The sequence below is a fragment of the Mesocricetus auratus genome, unplaced genomic scaffold (genome assembly GCF_017639785.1).
Source record: "Mesocricetus auratus isolate SY011 unplaced genomic scaffold, BCM_Maur_2.0 Super-Scaffold_100010, whole genome shotgun sequence".
Classification (NCBI taxonomy): domain Eukaryota; kingdom Metazoa; phylum Chordata; class Mammalia; order Rodentia; family Cricetidae; genus Mesocricetus; species Mesocricetus auratus.
In genome coordinates, this window is record NW_024429194.1 from 16,956,120 (window position 1) to 16,980,004 (window position 23,885).

The window sequence follows — 23,885 nt, forward strand, 5'->3', positions numbered from 1 at the left end:
TGATTACCAGGTGCTTGACCTTAGTTGTGGTCGCTGTGAGCAGACACAATACAGTAAGCTTGTGGGTAAAGGGTGGGCTGGTGGATGTAGATCATCCGTCCTGCCTGGATGCGGAGCAGCTTCCTCTCTGCCTGAGCAGCTGCTTCACACTGAATGTGCTCACCCTCGCCCCGCCATGTAAGAGGTCCCTCACCTCATCCTCAGCCTCGTCCCGCCATGTGAGAGGTCCCTCACCTCATCCTCCAGCCTCGTCATGCTATGTAAGAGGCCCCTCACCTCATCCTCCAGCCTTCTGCTCCTACCCCTAGTCTCCTTACTCCTCACTGTAGCTCCTTGTATGCATTTCTTGGCCAGCCTTCTCTGAGCTACCTCCCCAGGCTCTGTGTAACTAGGTGTTGGGTGGTGTGGAGAACCAGCCATAGCCTGCTGTCACGGACTTTATTAGATACTGAAGTCCTTTTCAGTAGCTTTCTTTGATTCATCCTTGGTATATGTAGATTTATATGAAAAATAAAAGTTTAAGAGTAGATATTTAATTTTTAGCTTACTTACAAAATTGAGAGATTTCTGTTAGAAATTTATCATGCTGAATGCATTGTACGTGTCTCCCATAGAGGGAAAGTCGGTGTGATCTCTCATTGCCACTAGTGACTCTCATCCAAATTCCTGTCTCCAGGGTGGACAGCAACCCAGTTTATGGTGAGCGTTCATTGCCCACAGACCATGGTGGACAATTACTGTCTCAGAACCAGCAAGACACTCCAGAAGAATCCCCACCAGTCCTTAATGAACATTTATTGTCTGAGATTCAGAAAAATACCTCAGAAGAAAGCCCACTAACCCACAGGAAATGGTTATTGCCCAAGGCCCAGCAAGACACCACAGAAGGAAGCCTGTCAGTCCTCAATGAGCAGTTATTGTCTGCAGGCCAGCATATCAGTGTCTCGGAGAAGGAGACTCCTCCAGCCCCAGAGAGTTATGGGCAGGGTCTTTTAGAAGAAAGCAGGTCCAAACAAAAGGATGCAGAACTGTTTGCTTCTTCATGTGAAGATTCTGAGCCTCTGGTCCCAGTGAAGGACAGGAGCAGCAGCATGGACGTGTGCAGTCTGCATCAGGAAGCTCAGCTAGAGCTGATGGGTGTCAGCAGTCCCAGCAGTCCTAACCTCTGGGTGGATGCCACCATGCCTGAGCCCCACACCGCAGGGCAGCTAGCAGGAGGGGGCTTCCTGACACACTGCCCACAGTATAGGAGTGAGTGGCTCTTACAACAGCGAGGCCAGGACTTGGCTTCCAGCCCCTCTGGAATGGCCTGTGTCTTGCTTGGGACACCCACTCTGGATGAACCATGGCCAGGAGTGAGAAATGACCGAGAAGAGCTGCAAACTTGCTTGATTAAGGAACAGTTGTCCAAGTCGAGCATTGGGGGAACTCTGGGCCTCTCCTCTTGTGTGGAACTTGTCCCAGCAGAACATCCTCCCTTCACCGCCCCTGTGTCCTTCTGTGACCTGGGAGGGCGAGACCTACATGCTAGCCGCTCGGGCAGCTCCTCGGCCTGCTATGCTTTGGCCACTGACCTCCCTGGTGTCCTGGAGGCAGTGGAAACCCAGGAGACGGATGTGAGTTCTTATTCCTGGAACCTCCGGGAGCTCTTTCTCAATGACCAGACAGACAGAACTCCGTCACACTGTTCATGTGCCACATCTGAACTCAGCGAGACACCTTCTCCTTCAGTGGTGGACTCAGATTTAGATGTGGGTGCTCTGAACAGGCAGGGTTCTGATATTCTAGGTGACCGAGAGATGTTGCTCCTGACCGGCACCTATTTTGACCTTGGCGAAGGCCGACAGTTCCAGGAGATGGACGCAGGATATGATCGGGCAGAACTGTCTGGCATTTCTTTGGTATCCTCTAAACACTATGAAACTAGTGACATAGAAAGCCCAGGCCATGGCCCTTCTGTACCAGATCCTGGTCCTTGTGGTATGTGCCTATCAGCAGAGACGCCCAGGCTGAGTGCCCAGATCACGTCTACTCCTGTGGCACCTGGGGCCCCCGTCCTGCAGCCGGAGATCCAGGAGGGCATCTACTCTGGAAGCTGCTACCACCGAGATGGCTTACGACTGAGTATGTTCTGGGGAAGAGGCTTTTGAAATCATGGTAATGTTAAATGAGGTCATTGGAGGGATGGGCAGAGTTCTATACTTCCTCACCTCCCTGCCCTTCAGGTATACAGTTTGAAGTGAAGCGCGTGGAGCTCCAGGGCTCTGCAACCCTGTTCTGCTGCTGGCTGGTGAAGGACCTCTTACATAGCCACCGGGACTCAGCCACCCGAACCCGCCTGTTCCTTGCCAGCCTGCCTAGCTCTACCCACTCCATGCCCGAGCTCTCTCGATCCAGCATCGGAGAGGTTGGTATCTGTACTCAGCTCACTCTGTTCACTTAGTACTGTGCTGCAGGTTTTCCAGGTGGCGTTGCTGCCCTTCTGGCTGGGTGGGTGGAGGGTCTGTCTGTGTCTTTTAAACAGGCCTTCTAGTACCTGTGTAAAGCCAAGTAAGACTTTCAGTGAATATACACCATGTGCAGAGGGATGCAGATGAGTGTAGACACGAGCCAGTTTGGGATGGTGGTTTTGGGTGGACACTGCCAGAGAGCTCCTTGGAGATTTTCAGACCAGGCTCCTGAGAGCACAGGAGATAAGAGCAGCATGGATGCAGGTGCTGTACTGACAGAGACGAGGTGGCTTGTGATGTCCCAGACCTTTCTTTGTCTCCATAGATGCTCAGAGCCAAGCCTTGGTTTGAGGAGGCCCCAACACCCGCAGAGCTGGAGGGGCTGGCGGCCTGTGAGGGCGAATACTCCCTTAAGTATAGCACCATCAGCCCACTTGGAAGTGGGGCCTTTGGCTTTGTGTGGACTGCAGTCGAGAAGGAACACAACAAAGAGGTACTTGGGTTCATGTGGGGATTTCTCTACCAGAGGTCCCTGATCTGTAACTCTGAGACTTGTAATGGAGGAGGGACCAGGATATGGGTGCTTTCTGGATATAGCAGGAAGCTTCTGCAATGCATGCTCTTAACTCCAGAAATAGCGCTGTTGAGTTTCACATTCAGATCTTGCTTTCTTGCAGGGCTCTTGGGTTCTGGCCAGGCTTGTTCTGTGTTGTCACCTCCCTGTTTCTGAACACAGGGCTTATACTAGTCTACTGTCCATATGGCATGCTGATGCCTCATGGGCATGCAAACTTGCTTTTGAAACCAAATGTAGGGCCACTGCTCAACTTGAAAAATACGCCCCTATCAAACAAAGAAACAAGCTAGCTATAACAAACACACTCAGGGTCTGCCCAAGATTTCTTATGATAGCTCTCAACTGGGTTTATACTTGATGCCTCTTGGGCGCCATACGTTCTTTTAGGTACACGGATTCCTCCAGCTGGTGTCCCTCCTCAGTCACTAGGGCCATTTCTGTGCATTCTCCTACCCGAGCCTTAGAACCCACTGTCCTTCACTCCCAGATCCCACTGGCACGTTGTGACTTTAGAACCAACCATCCTACTCAGAAGCAGCACCCACTTCTTGCTGTGCTCTCAGGCTCCCCTGGGCATGCGCCACCAGCCATGACCTGGAGGGCCCTGGAGTATGGCCACAGAGCCCCTTCTTACCACTTGTTCTGGAATCACCAGCGATCTGTGTCTTGCGAGTTGCTGCTTCATAGTCTTTCTGGCTCAAGTAATTTTTCAGAGGATGTTTTAGGATTTCCCCTCCCTAGCATGGCAGTCTTGTCTTTGCTCTCTTTGGTTCACTCTTTGTCCTTCTTCCTTCGTGTCACATTGGCTAGGACCCTAGAGTAGTGTTATTTAACAGTTACTGTGGTACCTTTCATTTCCCGAGGAGCATATTTTATTTGAAGACATTGATTAGTAGCCCCGTTGGATGCGTCTTTTTTTAAAACATGTATTTATTAGAGTGAGTGTGTGTTTGTGAAAGTGTGTGTGTGTGTATGCACATGCATGAGGTAAGGGAACATGTAGAGGTTCTCTTCCACCGTATGGGGATCACATTCAGGTGGTCATTCTTGTTGGCGGCTGCCTTTACTTACTGAGTCATCTCCCTGGACCCTGAGTATTTTTCTTTTTAATGATGAGTTTGAGGGGCTGGAAAGATGGCTCAGTGGTTAAGAGCACTCACTGCTCTTGCAGAGGACCAAAGTTTAATTCCCAGAACCCATATGGCAGCTCAGAACTGTCCCCTTACACATCCAGTACCCTTACACAGATAAACATGCAGGCAGAAAAACAAAGAACAGAAAAACTGGTTTTTTTTTTTTGTTTTTTGGTCTTTCAAGACAGGGTTTCTCTGTTTTGCTCTGGAGCCAGGCTGGCCTTGAACTCACAGAAATCTGCCTACCTTTCCCTCCCGAGTGTTGGGATTAAAGGCGTGTGCCACCACCACCCAGCTGTCTCAAAAATTTTTTAAATTATTATTGTATGTATATACATGCATGATGTATGTATATGTATAAGTGCATGCTACACAGTGGATGTGAAGGCCAGAGGACAACCTGGATGAGTTGGTTTTCTGTTTCTACTCTGTGGGTACCAGGAATTGAACTCATGTTGTCAGGCTTGGCAGCAAGCACCTTTACCTGCTAAGCCATCTTGCCAGCCCTGAAATTCCCTATTCCCTTGGTATCCTGAAGACTTGTCAGAGTTTTTCAAGGGGTAGATTCATTTTATATTTTTTGCCTGTGTATTGAATATGTGAATGCATACATTGTGGAGGTCCAGGTTTGATACCGTGACTCTCAGTCACTCTCAAACCTTTCTGAGGCAGGGCCTCTCAGAGAATCCAGAACTTGCTAGTATAGCTAGTCAGTTTGCCCTGGGATTCCTTGTCTTCATGTAATGAGAGCTGGGCAGGCCACCATGTCCACCTGCTATTTACATGGGTCACAAGGCTCTTACCTGTGGTCCTCATACTCATGTATCAGGCACTTTACCACTGAGTCATTGCCCCAGCCTCAGCTTCCCTATGTGAACGCCAGCACTATTTCTTAAGACTATTCTTGGGTGCCCATGTCAAAAATCAACTGCTGTCCACACAGTTGTTTCTGACTCTCAGTCCTACACCATTGATCTGTGTGCCTGTCCTTAAGCCGAAGTGTTTTGATTATTATACCTTTGTAGTAAGTTATAAAACTGGGAAATGTTAGTATTCCAAATTTGTTCTTCTGTTTCAAGACTGTTTTGACTATCTTGCAATTTCATAAGAGGTTTGGATCCCCTGGTTCATTTCTAAAGGAAAACTAGCTGGGTTATCATAGCAATGTGTAACTTAACTTGGAGATTCTGCCATATTAGTAATCTCTTTTCTGCTTCATTAACAGGGATGTCTTTCCATTTACATGGATCTTGGATTTCTTTCAATGTTGTTTTGCAATTTCAGTGTATATGCTTGTCCTGTAGTTAAATTTCCTTTTTTTTTTTTTCCTTTTTGAGACAAAGTCTTACATAGCCAGGCTGCCTTGAATTTACTATATAGCTGCAGATGACCTTGGACTCGTGACCCTCCTGCCTTTTCTTCCCATGTGCTAGATTTACAGGTGTGTGCAGTTATGCCTGGTAAATCTACATTATTCTTATATCCAGTTTCTATGTTCATATTTTACTTAGAATACATTTCTTACTGTATTAATAACTATTAACTGTTAGTGTATATTAATTATATAAGGTAATTTTCCCTTAACAATACATGAATATTACACTTGAATGTACTAAGATGGCTCTTCTCAGAACACTTCTTCCCACCCCACCCCCAAGGCAGGGTTTCCTGTGTAGCCCTGGCTGTCCTGGAACTCGCTCTGTAGACCAGACTGGCCTTGAACTCACAGATATCCTCCTGCCTCTGCCTCCCGAGTGCTGGGACTAAAGGCGTGCGCCACCATGCCTGGTTCTTCTCAGAACTTTTTAAACTTGTTTCTGATGCTTCTAGCAACCTAATTTCTTTTTTCTCCCTGTAATTACCAAGTTTGAATTTCAGAAATTACCAGGATATACTTAGGAGCTTGTGTGTTTTTATTGTTCCCTGATGCTTGGTAAGACCTATTTTAAAAAGATCTTTTTGTTTTTGTCCATCCTGTACCTTATTTCTGTGAAACTCACTTCAGGCATGTGTGGTAGCTCCTGGAGATTGCCTGCTTTTTTTTTGTCGTCTTGTTCTGTGCAGGCAGATGGGCAGCAGGCATCTCTTCTTACAATGTCTTAAGCAGGGCACCTGCTGGCTTTTGCCCTCCCTTCCTGGGCACTGAGCCCCTTCTCAGTTCCCCAGGACCAACTGGCTTGCGTCTGCCTCATGTTCCTGCGTTCTCTCACATCTCTCTCCTTCCCTGTCATCTTCAGGATCTGTCTGCTTCTCCCAAACTATGTCTTTTCTCTCCTGACCAGTGTGAACGATAGTTGTGTAGTGCAGAAACTTGTGACTGTTGTTCCTGCTTCTGTCCCCACCCCATCACTGGTCCTTCGCCTGGCTTCCTTAGGTCTGAGTCCTTGCCAGCCTTCGTCCCAGTTTTTCTCCCTTGTGCCTGCCCACTTAGTGCCTCCTCAGTTCTTTCTTCCTGGGCTCTCAAATTCCTAGTGCATGATGCAATACTGTCTACTGCTCAGTAGAGGGTCAGCTCCTTGCAGCATGACAGTGTCTCTCACTGACACACAGACAGGCCCTGCCGGGATTTTTACCCCGGACTGCTTTACCTGTGTGCCCAGCAGTCCATGGGATAGCCAGTCTGTTGAGTGGCAAAGCCTGTTTTGCAGTGAATGACTGCAGTCTTTCTTTCATTATGTGGGATTTACACTGGTCTTGGCGGAGATGTGTATAAGGCAGTGGTGGGCACCAAGTGTAGCAGACAGTAGAGGTCTGCTCTCTCTCTCTCTCTCTCTCCTGTGTAGGTGGTGGTGAAGTTCATTAAGAAGGAAAAGGTTTTGGAAGACTGTTGGGTTGAGGATCCCAAACTTGGGAAAGTCACGTTAGAGATCGCCATTCTGTCCAAGGTGGATCACGCCAACATCATCAAGGTAGATGGTGGTTTTCTGTGTGCTGTCACCCTCGTGTTGCTTCTCTAACATTATTTTGTTGATTAGAAGCGTTTTCAGACAAAACTAGACTTGGCCTTGTCTCTTTCAGGTTCTGGATATATTTGAAAACCAAGGATTCTTCCAGCTAGTGATGGAAAAGCATGGCTCTGGCCTAGACCTCTTTGCTTTCATAGACCGCCATCCTTGCTTGGATGAGCCCCTGGCGAGTTACATCTTTCGACAAGTGAGAGCGGACCAGGGCTGTGTGGGGTGGATGTGGGGTTGGGTAATTGAACTCCATGGCTGCAAGAGTCAGTGGCATGTAATTAGTTTCCTCAATGAGGCAGTGTTAGCCTCAGCCTTCAGGTTTATGTGGTAAGATACATACTTTGAAAAGATCATTGTGTGATTGAAGTAGAGAAAGTGAAGTTGGAAGGAATTATCAGGGAAGTACAGGGTTTCTCTGTATTGTTTTGGGAGGCTGTTCTGGAACTTGCTCTGTAGACCAGGCTGACCTTGAACTCACAGAGATCCGCCTGCCTCTGCCTCCCGAGTGCTAGGATTAAAGGCGTGTGCCACCAACGCCTGACCAGGGAAGTAGATTTTAGTGATTAAAGTATATTCATATCTGTAAAGTGTTTTCGTGCCAGTCACAAACAACAAAGCCATCATGCTGGTTGTGAGCCTTGTGCCTATAGTCACTAGTCCTGAGACCTTGTGTGTAGCCTTAAAACCACCTAATGTGTGCAGTTGAAAACACTGTTGTGACTGCATGAAAAGGCTGATGGGATCAAATCGGGGATTACCTAAAGAAGCATGAGGATTGCAGTCTGAGCTATCTATGTTGCAGTTTGTCCTGATCTGTTTGTATCTAAATGTGTATGACTGTTTGCTCACTGGCTGTTTGTAGGCATGGGAAAGTGATCGGCAAATCTGGAAGGCAAATGAGAAGCAGGGAAAGGAGGGCAAAGACAGTGAGTCTTGTTTTGAGTGCCGAGAAGGCAGTGGTCCCTCCATAGGTGCTCCCAGAAATGTGTGGGTCGTTTATACTTGTCCTCTAATTAGTTATTGAAAGTGATGTGATTCCTAGTGAAAACTTCTTTAATTTACATTTCTTCAAAGTTGTAAACTCCCAAAAGTTACTTGGATTTTTGAAAGTTTCTCAGGCTTCTACACGTGTGTTTCAGCCATTGTGCATGCCAAAAGCCTACCCTACTGCCGCTCTTGCGCTTCTTTTTGGAAGATTATACATTTCCCCCTTCCTTCCTCCTTCCTTCCTTCCTTCCTTCCTTCCTTCCTCCCTTCCTTCCTCCTTCCTTCCTCCCTCCCTCCCTCCCTCCCTCCCTCCCTTCCTTCCTTCCTTCCTTCCTTCCTTCCTTCCTTCCTTCCTTCCTCCCTCCCTCCCTCCCTCCCTTCCTTCCTTCCTTCCTTCCTTCCTTCCTTCCTTCCTTCCCTTCCTCCCTCCCTCCCTTCATTCCTTCCTTCCTTTTCTCTCTTTTTTCTTTCTTCTGTTTGTCGTCCGTCCGTCCGTCCGTCCATCCATCCATCCATCCACCCATCCATCCATCCATTCTCTGGTTCAGCTGTATGGACACAGGGCAGGGGTGGGGCTTGTAGAAAGGAAGATGAAGATGTAAAAGTATAGTTTCTGATTAAATGTACAGTACACACCTATAATTTCAGTACTTCCTAACGCTGAAGCAGGATGGAGAATTCAAGGCCACTCTGGGCTACATAGAAAATTTTCTCCTGACCCAAGTCTTCTGATTGGGTTCTAACATGTATGTGTCTATGTATGCATGCATGCATCTTCATATATTCATGAATGTTCAAATATAAGCATATATGTCTGCATGTACATGAATATGTATATGTATATATTCATAAATCTGTATAAGTAAATATATAGGCAAGTGTTTATGATGTATACTTTATTTTTTAATTGGTTGAGCTTAGTTGACATGCTATTAACTATTTTCTGATTCAAACATTTTTCATTTGGAAGTATAAAATTATCTCCAAAGATTAAAATGATTGATGTCCAAGAAATCATCAAGTTGATTGCTCCAGTTGGTATCCAAATTGTGATCTTACTGATGGAAGCTTGCTTAGTAGGTCTCCACCATAGAGACACAGTGTGCCTAGGCAGATGGGTGTTAGGACTCCTGCTTTCCAGAGGCAGAGTGCCTGTGTACAGCCTGCTTCCTGGGGAGTCACTTATTGCACACAGTGGTAGATGTGCTGACTGGGAAATGGCAGTGAACACACCACGCGGGAGCTGCTGGAGCCCTGCATGAGGGTTCTCTGTCTCTGGTTGACATCACACTGCTGCCCGCACTCTGCGCAAGACCCTTTCCTTCCCTGTGAGCTGTGGTCTCCACACAGTGCCTATCCATGGGTGCTGTGCAAGTGATACTGAGCAGCAGTCATCCCTCAATGGCCCACAAGTTTCTCAGTCTCTACTTGGTGGCCTGTCTTTCCTCCTGAGGTGGTTATGGGGCGAGTGTCTGCTGCGAGGCTTTTTTTCAGATGTCAGTAATAACATCAGTGAGCCATGAGTTTGTGTTGCTTGCAGGCCTATGACAGGCACAGTGATGCATTCCCAGAAGGGCTGTGCCCCTGTCGGTGCAGAACCGTGTCTCCAGCACCCAGCACTCCTCACTGGGGAATGTTTATTTTTCCTTTGCGGTTGTTTTCCCTGTTCCTTCCTAATATTTATTATCAATGCTTGTTTTATTTGAATTGCGTTTTGAAGTGTTGTGGCCTCTGATTCCAGCTGGTGTCTGCTGTAGGCTACCTGCGCTCCAAAGGCATCATCCACAGAGACATCAAGGATGAGAACATTGTGATTGCTGAGGACTTCACAATTAAGCTGATAGATTTCGGCTCAGCTGCCTACCTAGAAAGAGGCAAACTATTCTATACCTTCTGTGGGACAATAGAGTACTGTGCACCCGAAGTTCTCATGGGAAACCCGTACGTATCACACGCTCCTGTAGTTTACCCTCTTTTTGTACTTTTGTAAGCATGTCCTTCTTTAGGTTGGGAAAGTTTTCTTCTATGATTTTGTTGAATATATTTTCTGTGCCTTTGAGTTGGACTTCTTCTATCCCTATTTTTCTTAGGTTCAATTTTTTTATGGTGTCTCAGGTTTCCTGCATGCTTTGTGTCAAGAATTTGTTGGATGTAACATTCTGACTGATGAATCTGTTTCCTCTATCATATCTTCAGTGCCTGAAGTTCTCTCTTCCATCTCTTGTAGTCTGTTGGTTATGCTTGCATTTGTGATTCCTGATCCTCTACCCAGATTTTCTGTTTCCACAGTTACTTCAGTTTGTGTTTTCTTTATTGCCTCTATTTCAGATTTCAAGTCTTGAATTGTTTCTTTCACTTGTTTGATTACTTTTTCTTGGTTTTCTTTAAGGGATTTGTTGATCTCTTCCAATTTTTTTGTTTGTCTTTTCCTCCATTTCTTTTTTTGTTTGTTTTTGTTTTTTTGAGACAGGGTCTCGTTCTCCAGTTGGTATAGTTGGGGGCTGTGGCTCCGTTGACTTCTCCTTCAGGTGCAAGCAGAGCAGGCCCTCCAGTGATCACTTCTCCTCCCCGTTTTTTATATCCTCCTTCTTCTGGGGTCAGCAAACTTTCGGTGGCTACATGCAGCCCCTACCTGGTGTGGCTGGTAGCACGGGTGAAGTTAGGCTAACTAACTAACACTTCCCCTCCTCCCCAGGCTTGCTCTTCCAGGCGACCCAGTTCCTGATAAACCCTCCATCCTACCATTCATCGCCCTGACCCCTCAGCTGTCACTGTACTCGCTCCATCTGTGTTTCTCTCCATTGTCTTGACTTTGAGCGCCCTTTACAGACCCCACCACAGATTTTCCTGTAGGCTGTACCACCACCTTGTTCTGATGCTGCCTGTGGCTCCTGTGCCCTTAGTGAGACCTGGTTGTGACTCGCTGCCCGCTCCTCTGCTCTCCCCACATCTGGGTGTCCCTCCTGTCCGGGGTCATATAGGGTGTCTCACTTGAGGCAGCTCTGCATGGACTGAGAAAGCAAGTCTTTGACTGGGGTTGGAAGGCTCCGGCACGCAGAGTGGGGACTGGCTCAGTGAGCTTTGTACCCAGTGCTCTCTGTTCCTCCTTGCAGCTACCGAGGGCCAGAGCTGGAGATGTGGTCTCTGGGGGTCACTCTCTACACGCTTATCTTCGAGGAGAATCCCTTCTGTGAGGTGGAGGAGACCATGGAGGCAGTCATTCACCCCCCATTCCTGGTTTCCGAAGGTGAGCATGAGCTCCAGGTGGTGAGTGATGCCACTGCCTCAGCATTTTGTTTCCGTCTCCTCTGTCTGTGCTGAGCATAGTAATTTTAATGTGACTGAAACATTTTGGTAATTTCTATTAGTGTCCCTTGGATCTTCAAGGCCCTTTTGAATGCGAGACTTGACAGTCAGTAACTTTGACTGTGGCAGTATCAATGGGGTCAGGAACCCCATTTGTGGAGCAGGGTGGCGTCAGTGCATGGGGAGACTTGACCCTCAGCCACTCTTGTGGAAAATGTCAGTCATACTGTGAGCAAGTTGAGGCCAAGGGATGCTTCGTGTCTGTAATGAAGGTCTGGAGTTAAGTGGCTTCCTTAGCTTGGAGCAGGTACCTCAGGAGCTGGCAGGTGTCGTCACGTGTCAGCTGGGGCCCCTTTCACTCCAGTATCCTGTGGTCCCACGGCAGTCACTTACAAGGAGGACCCAAGTGGTGACAGATGATCAGTCTGTGCCTTAGCCTCTGCTTAGGTTAGAAGCGCCTGTCTGTTCTGAGAATTCCAGCCAGTGCCTTAGACGGCAGATAACCATTCAGAGCTGCAGAGTGGAGAGCCTGAGTGAAGGTGGTGGCTGGTTCAGTTCTCAGTGAGGCCACTTTTCACCTTGTGAGTGGCACCTCTTGCTGTGTCCTCATAGTGAAGACAGAGAACCAGTCTTTTCTACCTCTTAGGACACCAACTCCTGTCTGTGCCCCGACTCACAGCTTCCTCTAACTCTGACACCTCCCAGCAGCCCACTACCCTACACGTCACCTTAGGGGTTAGCTCTCAGACACAGACTTTGGAGGGGGATACTCAGCTACAGCAGCCTGGGAGAGGATTTGCGAGCTTTACCAGGTGTGGATCCCTAAGATGCTGCAGTTTATGTGGGGTCCTGCTCTGCTCCAGGCCTGCTCCATGGCTTCTCATCACACAGGTGGGACCCCTGGTGAGGAGGCTCACAGAGGCCAACACATTCACTTACTTGGAGGACAGAGGTTGGGCTCCTCCTAGAGCTGACCTGAGGTCTTCACGTGGCTACTGCCTTCCCCTGCAGTCTCTCACTCAGTCAGAGCCCATGACCAAAAGCAGCCTGGGAAGGCAGGGTTTCAGCTTACAGCCACACAGCACCGTCCGTCACCGAGGGAAGTCAGGGCAGGAACTCACACAGGGCTGGAACCTGGAGGCAGGAGCTGCTGCAGAGGCTGTGGAGGATGCTGCTTACTGGCTTGTCCCTCAGCCTGCTGCTTCCTTCCCTTCCTTTCCCTTCCCTTCCCTTCCTTTCCCTTCCCTTCCCTTCCCTTCCCTTCCCTTCCCTTCCCTTCCCTTCCCTTCCCTTCCCTTCCCTTCCCTTCCCTTCCCTTCCCTTCCCTTCCCTCCCTCCTTTCCTTCCCTTCGCTTCCCTTCCCTTCCCTTCCCTTCCCTTCCCTCCCTCCCTCCTTTCCTTTCCTTTCCTTTCCTTTCTTTCCTTTCCTTTCCTTTCCTTCCTTTCCTTCCTTTCCTTTCCTTCCCTTCCCTTCCCTTCCCTTCCTTTCCTTCCCTTCCCTTCCCTTCCTTCCCTTTCCTTTCCTTTCCTTCCCTTCCTTTCCTTCCTTTCCTTTCCTTTCCTTCCCTTCCTTTCCTTTCCTTCCTTTCCTTTCCTTTTTCCTTTCCTTTCCTTCCTTTCCTTTCCTTTCCTTTTTCCTTTCTTTCCTTTCCTTTCCTTTCCTTTCCTTTCCTTTCCTTTCCTTTCCTTTCCTTTCCTTTCCCCTTTCCTTTCCTTTCCTTCCTTTCCTTTCCTTCCTCCCTCCCCCCCTTTTTGAAGTAGGGTTTCTGTGTATATCCCTGACTATCCTAGAACTCTCTCTGTAGGCTGACCTTGAACTCAGAGGTCCACCTGCATCCCCCCCCCCCCCAGTTCTAGGATGAAAGGCATGTGCCACCACTGCCCAGCTTCATCCTGCTTTCTTACAGTACCTGTGACCACCATCCCATGGGTGGCACCACTCATGGTGATCTGTGCCCTCCCACTTCAATAATGAAAATGCCCCACAGGCCAATCTAGTGGTGGCGTTTTCTCAGTCAAGCTCTTTCTTCCTGAATAACTCTTAAATTCATGTCAGGTTGACGTAAAACTAGCTAACACACCTTGTAAGCAGACAATCTGAGGTTTGATTGAGCTGGATCTCAACTTCCATGCTTCCATTTTGGAGGTGATATAGTCATAAAGGTATTTTCTGAGAACACCAGGCCAGGCCTTAAAGCCCCAGGATGCCTGGCTGCTTTCTGGCTTTGTGAGAGCTTCTGTGAAGCAGGACACCCTGAAATCTGTAGGTCTGAGATGTGCTCCACTTGACTTGGCCTGGTTCCACCGTGTTCTTTATGTCTCTAGAACTTATGAATCTTCTATCTGGGCTGCTGCAGCCTTCCCCTGAGCAGCGGACCACTTTAGAGAAGCTGATCATAGACCCCTGGGTGACACAGCCTGTGGACCTTGCTAACTACACCTGGGAAGAGGTGTGTCGGATCAACCAGCCAGGTGAGAGGTCTCAGTCTCCCCTCCTCCTCCCTCCCTTTCCTGTGTTTGGCATAGGAAGGTGTGGCTATGGACCTTAGAGGCAGGACAAGTGCTTATAGTAGCCTTGGCCAGGAGGGATGAGACGGCCATAGAGAGTCAGCTGGTTGTCTGACTAGTCCAAAGAGGGTAAGGGTACAGTTGCTGACCATGATGCTGTGGGGCTAGATGAGGGGTGTATGTGTCTCTTCAGACAAGACCTCCTAGCGCCGGGTCAGCCCCTGGGGAACCAGGCTGGAGATTACCATCACCCAGCATCTTAGCAAGATATATACTTGCAGAATGTCACCACTGGAGTTTCAGAAGACACTGCCCACCCTCCCCCAATTCTGTTGTTCCTAAACAAAATATTTTAGAATCTTATGCGATGTGTTTTCTTCATCCTTCAGATAGTGGCCTGTTGTCAGCTGCAAGTTTGGAGCTTAGGAGCAGGAGTCAAAGTTCAGTGACTCACAGAAAGGGTTTTGATGGGCCTTCTCCCAGGGAGGCTCCTAGTGACCAGCACTGCCTGCATCTCGAGGACCCCTCTCTGCCAGTCAGCTGAATGAAAGCTCTCTCCTGCTATTTTCTACTCTGTTTGGGAAATTGTGTGGAATTCAGGCTTCCTACATGAAGAAAGGAAATCCTGAAAAATTGGGATGACTTCCCCTTCTACAGATTCCTGTGCAAGTGTTAACACAAAAAGCCTGCAATATTATGTATATTGGTTTTAAGTTTATGAAAGACTTGTAATTCATGGGTTTGTTTTTTTTTTATAGCCTTGAAAACGCATTCTAGTGTCCAGTTACTTTGTAGTATTAAAGGGCTTTAAGTTATGAGCCTCGGAAAGGAGTATTTTAATTCTTTATTTTTTGTTGTTTTGTTCTTTGCTTTTAAGTTTTTGAGACAGGATCTGACCATGTAACTGTGGCTGACCTTGCAGTCATAGAGCAGCCTCCTGAGTGGTAGGATTAAAGATGTGTGGCACCATGCCTGGCTCTTTGTGCATGCGTGCGTGTATGTGTGTGTGTGAATATGTATAGGTTTCTTTCCCACTGACTTGGTATGTATGATAGATGTGTGGAGTCCATAGAGCTGGCTAGACAAAAAGGACCAGAATGTTTATTTTCTTGAACTTCTTCCAAATTAAAGCTACTTAGTTAATAGTTACCCTGGCTAGGCCTCTATGGGACATGAGAAATACTTGGTTATTTCTGTACACCACTTATCATAGCTAAAAAGAAATCTATCCTGGTTTAGTCTGGGGCTTCAGGCTTTCTCTATCAACCATTAATGCCCTGCTAGCTCTTTCCGACATCTGTGACTGGTCCAGCTCTACTTCGTCCGTGTGAAAGGCACTAACTGTACCTTTGTGTGTAGGTGAAGAGTTTCAACCCTACTGTCACTGTGTGTGAGGGTTTCTAGGTCCTGCTCCCAGAAGTCAGTGACATTTTAGCTTTTGATTTCAGATGAGCTCTTTCCCCAAGAAGGAAACAAACATATTTCCTTGTAGTCTTTATTATACATAGAGCACAATATATTGCAATTTTTTTTCAGACAGTAGTGTAGTGGACTGAAGATACAACATTCACCTTTCCAAGAATCATTTCTATATTAGAAAAAAATAGTTAAAGCTTTCGGTTATAGGCGGGGTAGTGGTGGTGCACACTTTAATCCTAGTACTTGGGAGGCAGAGGCAGGTGGCTTTCTCTGAGTTCAAGGCCAGCCTGGACTACAGAGTGAGTTCCAGGACAGCCAGGGCTGTTTCACAGAGAAACCCTGTCTTGAGAGAAAAAAAAAAAAGCTTTTGGTTATAGTGTATGATATCGTATTGATGTTCTTTGCAAGAAAACTAAACCAAACCAAACAAAAACTCTCAAAACCTTGGAGACTAAAGTTCTGAGTTGAAGCTGATAATTTTCCCTCTTGGAATTTCAAGTCTGATTCAAGAATGCAAAGTTTTGTGAAGACTAAAGATTCTGCCAGGCTTTCATAGTAGCCCTATGTTCTAGCCATCACTTTATCCCAGAGCTGACTTAATTTGTTCAGGTTCCTAGATTATTTTCAAGAAGTTAGGGTGGCATAGGCTTTCTTAGGCTTTAGGTGTAAAGGCCTAAAATGATATTTATTTAGAAAGAAAATTAAGACAAAAGAAACTAATTCTTGAGTTTACACAGATGACAACTTTCATGTCCCTTTATACAACCCTTCTGTCAAAGGTGTCTAAACACTTCAGCACTAGATCAGTGTCTAGCACAGAGCAGGACTATGTTTACTGATGTAACAACCAGATCCCTTTTCTCAGATAAGAAGCCAATAAACCAGGAAGAAATAGATATAATTACTTACAAGTGGTGAGATTTAGGCAGTTGTGAGAGCACAGCTTTTTATCTTTTACTGTTCTCTCCTTCTAAAAGGTTCCCAGGCTCTTTGCCTAAACAGGTCTAAGATGCAACTTTAATGCATACAAATTGGTATGGAACATTCTGGTGTTTCATCCTTGTGGGAAATCAGACTTCTGGGATTAGAGGGCTCTGTTGTTTATAAGTGGAAATTTGTTTTTGTTTTGTTTGGTTTGTTTTTTTGAGACAGGGTTTCTCTGTGGCTTTGGAGGCTGTCCTGGAACTAGCTCTTGTAGACCAGGCTGGTCTTGAACTCACAGAGATCCATCTGCCTCTGTCTCCTGAGTGCTGGAACTAAAGGCGTGCGCTACCACCACCCTGGCTGTTCCTTTCATCTTATTACTTGGACCATGTATTTTTTTAAACACTAGTAGACATCTTTGTGTGTGTGTGTGTGTGTGTGTGTGTGTGTGTGTGTGTGTGTGTGTGTGTGTGTGTTGTATGTGTATTACATGCTTGCAGTTACAGTTGGGTGTTTTCTGTAACTTCCTCTCTGTAACTGGATCTATGTTTCTTTTTGGCTAGGTTGGCATTCAATAAGGCCCGTTGATCCTCCTGTCTCCTTCCCTGTAGGTGCTGGGATTACAGGCACGCATGAGACCACACCTGGGTTTTTATGTGGGAATTGGGGTCTGAACTGCTGTTAATTGCTGAGCCATCTCTTCGGCCTCTAAAACGACTGACTTCTTTTGGTGTGTATGGCCAGGTATCACATTGAACACAGAATTAAAGAAAAATAAACTATTATGTGGGCATGTGTGCCATTTTGTGTGTGTGAAGGTCAGCGGACCACTTTGTGGAGTTTGCTCTTTCTACTTTTATATAGGCTCCTAGGGTCAAACTCATCAGGCTGGTGTAGCAAATGTCTTAACTACTGCACCATCTTGTTGACCCTAAACACAGATTTTCGAACAATGCAACTCACCAAATATCTTTATCTGGGTCAGGACCCATCTTACTATTTCAGGAAGAACTTTGGGCTATTGCTATACTACAGTGCCTGCCAAAAACAGTATTCACTTAAAAGGTGAGCCCAAGCACATGGATTTTGGTTGCTCCAAGAGATACCACTGTTGGTGCAGTTAGATGAGATATTACTAGTTACAGAACAAAGTCATAAATTAAGTCATTTACCAGACATATCAGTGGGGATCACAGATAGGAAGGCTAAAGCAAAACTGGGAAAACACTTGTCTGCAGTAGTTTAGGTGTTAACTAATGAATGATACTATTAGCTTTTGGATTGGTGAAAACCAGTGGTGGTCTAAGAACATTTTTTGTAATGTTTTTATTTAAATTAGAAACATGAATACTTCACATGTCAATCCCAGCTCCCTCTCCCACCCCTCCTCCCTTGTTCCTCCTCCAGCCCCCCAACCCCCTACCCAATCCCCACATCATTCCTCTGGGAGGGTGAGGCCCTCCTTGGGGGGATCTCTAAAGTCTGTCATTTCATCCAGGGCAGGACCTAGGCCCTTCTCCATGTGTCCAGGCTGAGAGAGCATCCCTCCATGTGGAATGGGCTCCTAAAGTTGTATGCCATGGTGAACACTAATCTACTACCCAAGGCCCCAGAGATTTCTGAGGCCTCCTCACTGACACTACATTCATGGAGTCTGGATCAGTCACCTGTTGGCCTCTTAGCCATCAGTCTGGGATTCAAGAGCTCCCCCTTGTCTAGTCAGCTGTCTTTGTGGGTTTCACCAGCACAGTCTTGACCCCTTTGCTCATCACTCCTCCATCTCTGTCCCTGGTTTCCAGGAGTTCAGATCAGTGTTTAGCTGTGGGTATCTGTCTCTGCTTCCATCAGTCACTGGATGAAGGTTCTAGGATGGCATATAAGGTAGTCATCAACCTTATCAGGGAGGGGCTATTAATGTAGTCTTTCCGCTATTGCTTAATTTGCCAGTTGGTGTTATCCTTGTAGATCTCTGGAAATCTCACTAGTGTCAGCTCTCTCCTTAAGCCTATGACTCAATCTTTTATGGTACCTCTCATCCTGCTCTCTTCTTTCTTACCTCGACTCAACCTTCCTGCTCCCCCATGTCTTCTTCTCCCCTCCTCTTATCCCCCTCTCTTTTTCCTGGCTCCCTCTCCCCTCCCCCATGTTCCAATCTGCTCAGGAGGTCTTGCCTCATTCCACTTCTCTGGGGGTATCATGAATCTCTCTTGGGAACCTCCCTGTTTCCCAGACTCACTGGCACTGGGATTGTACTGCCATCCATTTGCCTGCAAATTTCAAGATTCCATTGTTTTTTTTTTTTTTTTTTTTTTTTTCTTCCCTGAGTAGTACACTCTTCCACTGCTGGTGGGAGTGCCAACTGGTACAGCCACTATGGAAATCCGTATGGAGATTCCTCAGGAAAATAGGACTTAGTCTACCACAAGACCCAGCAATTCCACTCTTAGGCATATACCCAAAAGATGCCCATTCACACAACAAGGATGTCTGTTCCACTATGTTCATAGCAGCATTATATGTAATAGCTAGATCCTGGAAGCAACCTAGATGCCCCACAACTGAAGAGTGGATAGAGAAAATGTGGTAGTAAGAACATATTTTAAAAGCCAGACGATGGTGGCACACACCTTTAATCTCAGTGCTCAGGAGGCAGAGGCAGGCAGATCTCTGAGTTCGAGACCAGCCTTGTCTACAGGGTGAGTTCCAGGACACAGAGTGAGTTCCAAGGCTACACAGAGAAACTGTCTCGAAAAACATAATAATTAAAGACCTTTATAGTTACAAAACTTCGGATAGGGTGGACAGTGAATGAATTTCAAAAAGGATAAAAGTAATGCATGATAATTTGGTTCTGGTCTGCGGCATCCTAACTCCACAATTACAGTTAGGTAATTTGACCTTATAGAATCTTAACGCGTTCTTTTGGTTTTGTGTTTTGTGTCCGATCCGTTCCCCACTCCCGCGCCCGACAGGAAGTGTAGTTTACAACAGGAAAGGATGGTGTGAGCTTAGCTTCACCCGTACTAAGGAGGGCAGCTGAGAAACCCTGATAGTATTGCTTGCTCCTGGTAGAGACCTGTTTGCGCAGTTGAGTGGAGCTGCATCTGCTAGCTGCTGGCGCGGGGCACGAGCCTACGGGATTAAAGGATTGGCCACGGAACGCAGGAACGCTGTCACCGGGAAGTGGGCGGACACAGACCGGAGGCGGGACATTGTGGGCCAGGAAGGACCGCCCCTTCCGGTGTCCCAGTTACGTTCGCCGCTTGGGCTCCATGGCTGCTCTGGGCCGGCAGGTGAGGTCCGGGGCTCACAGCGGCCGTGGGCGGGACGTGGAGGAGGCACCGCCGCTGGTTCTTTGTGGCACATCCGGCCACTTTGTGGCAGCATTGCTCCCGGGTGGCGGGTGCACAGACAGCCTGGTCCTGAGATGAGCCCCGGCTTCTACCGCGTTGGCTAACGAGGCGACTGTGGGCAAGGGGGCCTGGACCAGCAGGAGGGAGAGGGGGGGGCTGGCCGAGCTAGAGGGCGGGCATCGGGTGCTTAACCCGTTATGTGCTGAGGTTGAGATTTTCAGCCAAATATTAATGACTGTCAGTCCTCCGTGAAGCTAAAACTATTGGTTGTGCCCGATTCCTGTATCTTCAGTAACTGCTGTTGTCTATATGCTAATTTCCTTCTTTGGAGACTTTTTAGGACCAGAGGTTTTGCAGATGGTTTATAAAAACTGAGCTTTTATGGACCAAAATACCCTGGCTCAATAATCCTGTGGCCATTATCCTGAGGGAGGGCTGATTCTGTTTTGGCTATTTTACAGGTGTGTGATTGGCACCGTCTAACAGCCCTCTCCTGGGCCTGTTTGTCTAGACGGACTCCTCATCTCAGAGAAAGGAGAAGGATGAGTCCTTCCTTGTTTTGCAAACTGACTACAGTATGCAGTGGAGAGAGCCTTCAAGAGTCATCCTGTGTTAGACCCAAAAAGTATGTGCTGGATCCAGAGTACAGTACACAGCTTGTTCCGTGTCTTCATGGGGAACAGAGGACTCGTGTGGAGCCCAAGTCCTCGGAGCTTGAAAAGGTCATCAGTTCCCTCCAGGACATGGGTTTTGATGAAGCCCATGTTAACAGTTTGCTCAGTATGCAGCCAACTGTCCATCCTCAACAGTTGCTGGACATAATTTCAGAGTTTCTACTCTTAGGGTTGCACCCAGAACCTGTATTCATGGCCATGAAGAAAAGTCCACAGTTACTGAAACTGTCCACAGTGCAAATGAAGAAGCGTTCCAGTTACCTGCGGAAGCTTGGTCTTGGAGAAGGTAGATGAAGCAGCAGACTTTAGTGTGAGAGGAGCCAGAGTTAGTGAAAAATTGGCCTGCTTAGCAGGGGTGTCCGGCCTTTGACATTGTGACATGACATGTCATCTGCAAATGTGTTAGGCTCCATTCCTAGCTATCCTAGGATGCATGTGGGCTGTGGGCTAAACACACCTTAATAAGGTGATGTGAGGTAGGAAAGTTTTCCAAGGATATGTGTGATGGACCCTCCGCAAAAGGCATTATAAGAGGAATAAATGGAGATTAGCCAGGAGGAGAGAACCAAGGCCAAAATAAGTCCCATGAGTTCTGTTCATTGAGGTCTTTAGCTCCAGAACAGTGGGGACATGACGTCTGTTTTTGGTGGGTTAGGGTTGCTCTATGTGGTAGTGATGTATGTGTATGCATACATGTTACATCTGCGAAAACATTCCGTACAAAAATTTAGACCTGGAAAGCAGAGTGGCTTTCTAACCGTTGCCGTTCTGGAGAAGGGAGACAGGATCTCCAGTGATCTCTACCCACTTGACCACACTTATTTTTATTATTGATTGTTCCTAGTAAGATTTTTTACCCATAAGTAGGGAGGTTTAGAGTCCTCTATGCTTGGTATCTCTATAGGCCGCCACCTCTAGAAGATAAACAAGATGACTGTATTTCTTTGACAGATTTTCTTTTACAGTGTCGCCTAAGTCTAAGCTCAGTCAGTGTTGCAGCACAGCCTGAGAGAGGAAAATAAAGCACGCTTGGCTGCGTGTGGTGGCACACACCTTTAATCCCAGCATTTGGGACGTGGAGGCAGGGGGATTTCTGCGAATTCCAGACCAGCCCCAGCTATACAGAGAAACGCTGTCTTGACAAAAAATAAAAAATCAAACAAATTCCTCTTCACATGGCAGTGAGACAGAGACAGTGACCAACTAGGCTGTTGGGAAAATATTTAACAGTCTAAGTGGTTTTTAAGGTTGCACCTATTAAATTTGCCAGTATTCATAAGAAAATTGGCCCAACTATCATAAACATACCATTTACTCCACCTTGTTTGGGACAGCCCTTGTTTATAACATTTGTCTGAATAGGGTTACTAACGTAACTCACAATAAACAACTCGGAGGCCAGATTAGGGTTGTAGGGATCTGAAAAGAATCATTCCCATGCTTCATAGAAGTTAGATGTCTGAAATTTGCAATCCTATGAAGGGAGGGGATCTCTCTCTCTGTCTCTCTCTCTCTGCCTCTCTCTCTCTGCCTCTCTCTCTCTCTCTCTCTCCCTCTCTCCCTCTCCCCCCCCCTCCTTGCTCTCTCCTCTCTCGGAGTGTGTGTGTGTGTGTGTATCTGTATCTATGAGTGTTCACTGGTTGCACATGTTCTGGGGCACCTGTGGATACCATAAGACAATTTCTAGAGTCAGTTGTCCGCTTCCACATGTGGGTCCTGGAGATTGAACTCAAATTATCAGACTTGGTGGCAGGTGCCTTTACCTTACCCACTGAGCCATCTGCCAGCCCCTAGATGTTAATCCTGAAGTTACATGCTTTCCTTTTCTTAATAATCTGCAGGCAAACTGAAGAGCTTGCTCCATGGTTGCCCTGAGGTTTTCACCATGCGTCAGCGGGACATTGAGAGTGTGGTGAAGGTCCTCAAAGAGAAATGCTTGTTCACAGTACAGCAAATCACTGAGCTTTTGCACAGATGCCCGGCTGTTTTTCAGGAGGACCCCAGTAAACTAGAATACAAATTCCAGGTGAGAATAAGCAATTGGGCTCATGATGGCAGGCAGGGTTTTCAGGTTTTTAAGTTAAGTAAGGTCAGCTGGGTGGACAAGGAGCCTCTGAGCAGGGCTAAAAGCATCTGTTCTAGAACAATGTAGCTCAGTTTTTCTCTTCTCCCCTCCAAAGCAAACCGTTGGTCTTTCTGCTTTACTTCCTTGACAGTGAGTGACTTGACCCCATTCCAGGTCCGTGTAGGTACTCTGAAATAACTGATTTTGAGAATGCTAAAACTTTACTACCCTTAGAATGTCTCTTTGTGTGGGGATTTGGAAAATGTGACAGTTGTTCTAACAGTTTAGTAGCAGATATGACAGATAAGGTCAGAGGTCAGAAGCACATGTGCATCTGGGCAGGGTGGTGCACTCAGGAGGCAGAGGCAGTTGGGGCTCTGAGGCCAGCCTGGTCTACGGAGTGAGTTCCAGGACAACCAGAACTATGTAGAGATCCTGTCTCAAAAAAAAAAAAAAAAAAAAAAAAAAACCAAGCAAGCAAAACGAAAACACTGTGCCAGCCTTGGGTTCAGATCCCCAGAACACATGTTGGGCGTGAGGAGGTAGAGATAGGAGAGTCCCTGGAGGACTGTGAATCAGCTAGCCTGGCCTTCGACCTTCATAGGCATTCTGTGACATACTCGAATAGTTGTGCATAAAAACTGTGTACTCACGCATTTTTAAAAAAATTTCTAGGTATCTTACAATTTCTTTGGGTCAGATTTTTCTACACTCATGATTTTTGTTCCCCTATGTAAAGAAAAGTTCTACACTCTTGTCTTCTGCTGCATTTTTCTCAGCATGAATTTGGAATACTTTGAAAACTGTCAGATTTCACACAAGTGTTGGTATTAGAGAGTGGCTATTCTACCATTACTAATGGGGTGATTCTTTTCTAATGTTTTTGGACTAATGTTTATTTTTAATTGGAATAATAGGTCTTAAGGTTCTCTACATAGATTCCTAAACATTTGTGTCTTCCAGTATGCATATTTTCGGATGGGAATTAAGCAACGGGACATAGTCAGGAGTGATTTCTTACAGTATTCAGTAACCAAGATCAAGCAGAGACACATGTACCTGGAACGCCTTGGACGGTACCAAACCCCTGATAAGAAGGGGCAGACACAGATCCCTAATCCTTTACTCAAGGACATTCTCAGAGTTTCTGAAGACGAGTTTTTGGCCAGGACAGCGTGCTCCTCTGCTGAGGAGTTTGAGGTTTTTAAAAAGCTCTTGGAACGAGAAGAGGAGGAATCCGAGAGCCATGTGTCGGAGGAGGAGGAGGAGGATGAGGAGGAGGAGGAGCTGTGATAGAGGACTGAGATGAAGAGGGCACAGAGCTGCTGGACATCGTTCTCATTCTCAAAGCTTTGGGGAGATCACCTGGATCTTCCCAAGCATTTTTCATACCGACACCGATCTTTTGATGAAAAAAAAGTTATGATCCACTGGAGATATAGGTGCATCAAACCAAATAGGGGATGCTGTATGGCCTATTGGGTTCTGTGGGAGGCCTACTGAATCCTAAATAAAGGACTGAGCTGTTAAAA

General features: G+C 46.8%; 2 protein-coding genes across 7 annotated transcripts in view; both read left to right on the plus strand.

The window, feature by feature from the left end:
• Pask (PAS domain containing serine/threonine kinase) overlaps positions 1-17,046 on the plus strand; it is a 35,789-nt gene extending 18,743 nt beyond the window's left edge. For all 5 annotated transcript variants that reach the window (XM_040752989.1, XM_040752992.1, XM_040752991.1 and 2 more), the window contains 9 exons: positions 677-2,124; positions 2,226-2,407; positions 2,776-2,943; positions 6,944-7,069; positions 7,179-7,313; positions 9,846-10,045; positions 11,218-11,351; positions 13,736-13,882; positions 14,308-17,046. In XM_040752989.1, coding sequence (XP_040608923.1) covers positions 677-2,124; positions 2,226-2,407; positions 2,776-2,943; positions 6,944-7,069; positions 7,179-7,313; positions 9,846-10,045; positions 11,218-11,351; positions 13,736-13,882; positions 14,308-14,462 — 2,695 coding nt within the window. In that variant the 3' untranslated portion in view covers positions 14,463-17,046. The remainder of the gene's footprint in view (positions 1-676; positions 2,125-2,225; positions 2,408-2,775; positions 2,944-6,943; positions 7,070-7,178; positions 7,314-9,845; positions 10,046-11,217; positions 11,352-13,735; positions 13,883-14,307) is intronic.
• A 2,287-nt stretch (positions 17,047-19,333) lies between these two features.
• Positions 19,334-23,885, plus strand: Mterf4 (mitochondrial transcription termination factor 4). Of its 2 annotated transcripts, none has more exons than XM_005077203.4 (4): positions 19,334-19,554; positions 20,076-20,574; positions 22,130-22,314; positions 23,317-23,885. In XM_005077203.4, the coding sequence occupies exons 1-4, from the start codon at positions 19,534-19,536 to the stop codon at positions 23,644-23,646; spliced, it is 1,035 nt and encodes a 344-aa protein (XP_005077260.1). In that variant the 5' UTR covers positions 19,334-19,533; the 3' UTR covers positions 23,647-23,885. The 2 variants fall into 2 exon arrangements, with proteins under 2 accessions (XP_005077260.1, XP_012973885.1); XM_013118431.3 differs by lacking the exon at positions 19,334-19,554 and adding an exon at positions 19,708-19,728.

Bases quoted from the DNA above. Each gene is read 5' to 3' on its own strand.
- Mterf4 (XM_005077203.4), top strand. From the start codon at position 19,534: ATGGCTGCTCTGGGCCGGCAG. The intron at 19,555-20,075 runs GTGAGGTCCGGG...GCTATTTTACAG, and splicing joins TGGCTGCTCTGGGCCGGCAG to GTGTGTGATTGGCACCGTCT. The intron at 22,315-23,316 runs GTGAGAATAAGC...TGTGTCTTCCAG, and splicing joins AACTAGAATACAAATTCCAG to TATGCATATTTTCGGATGGG.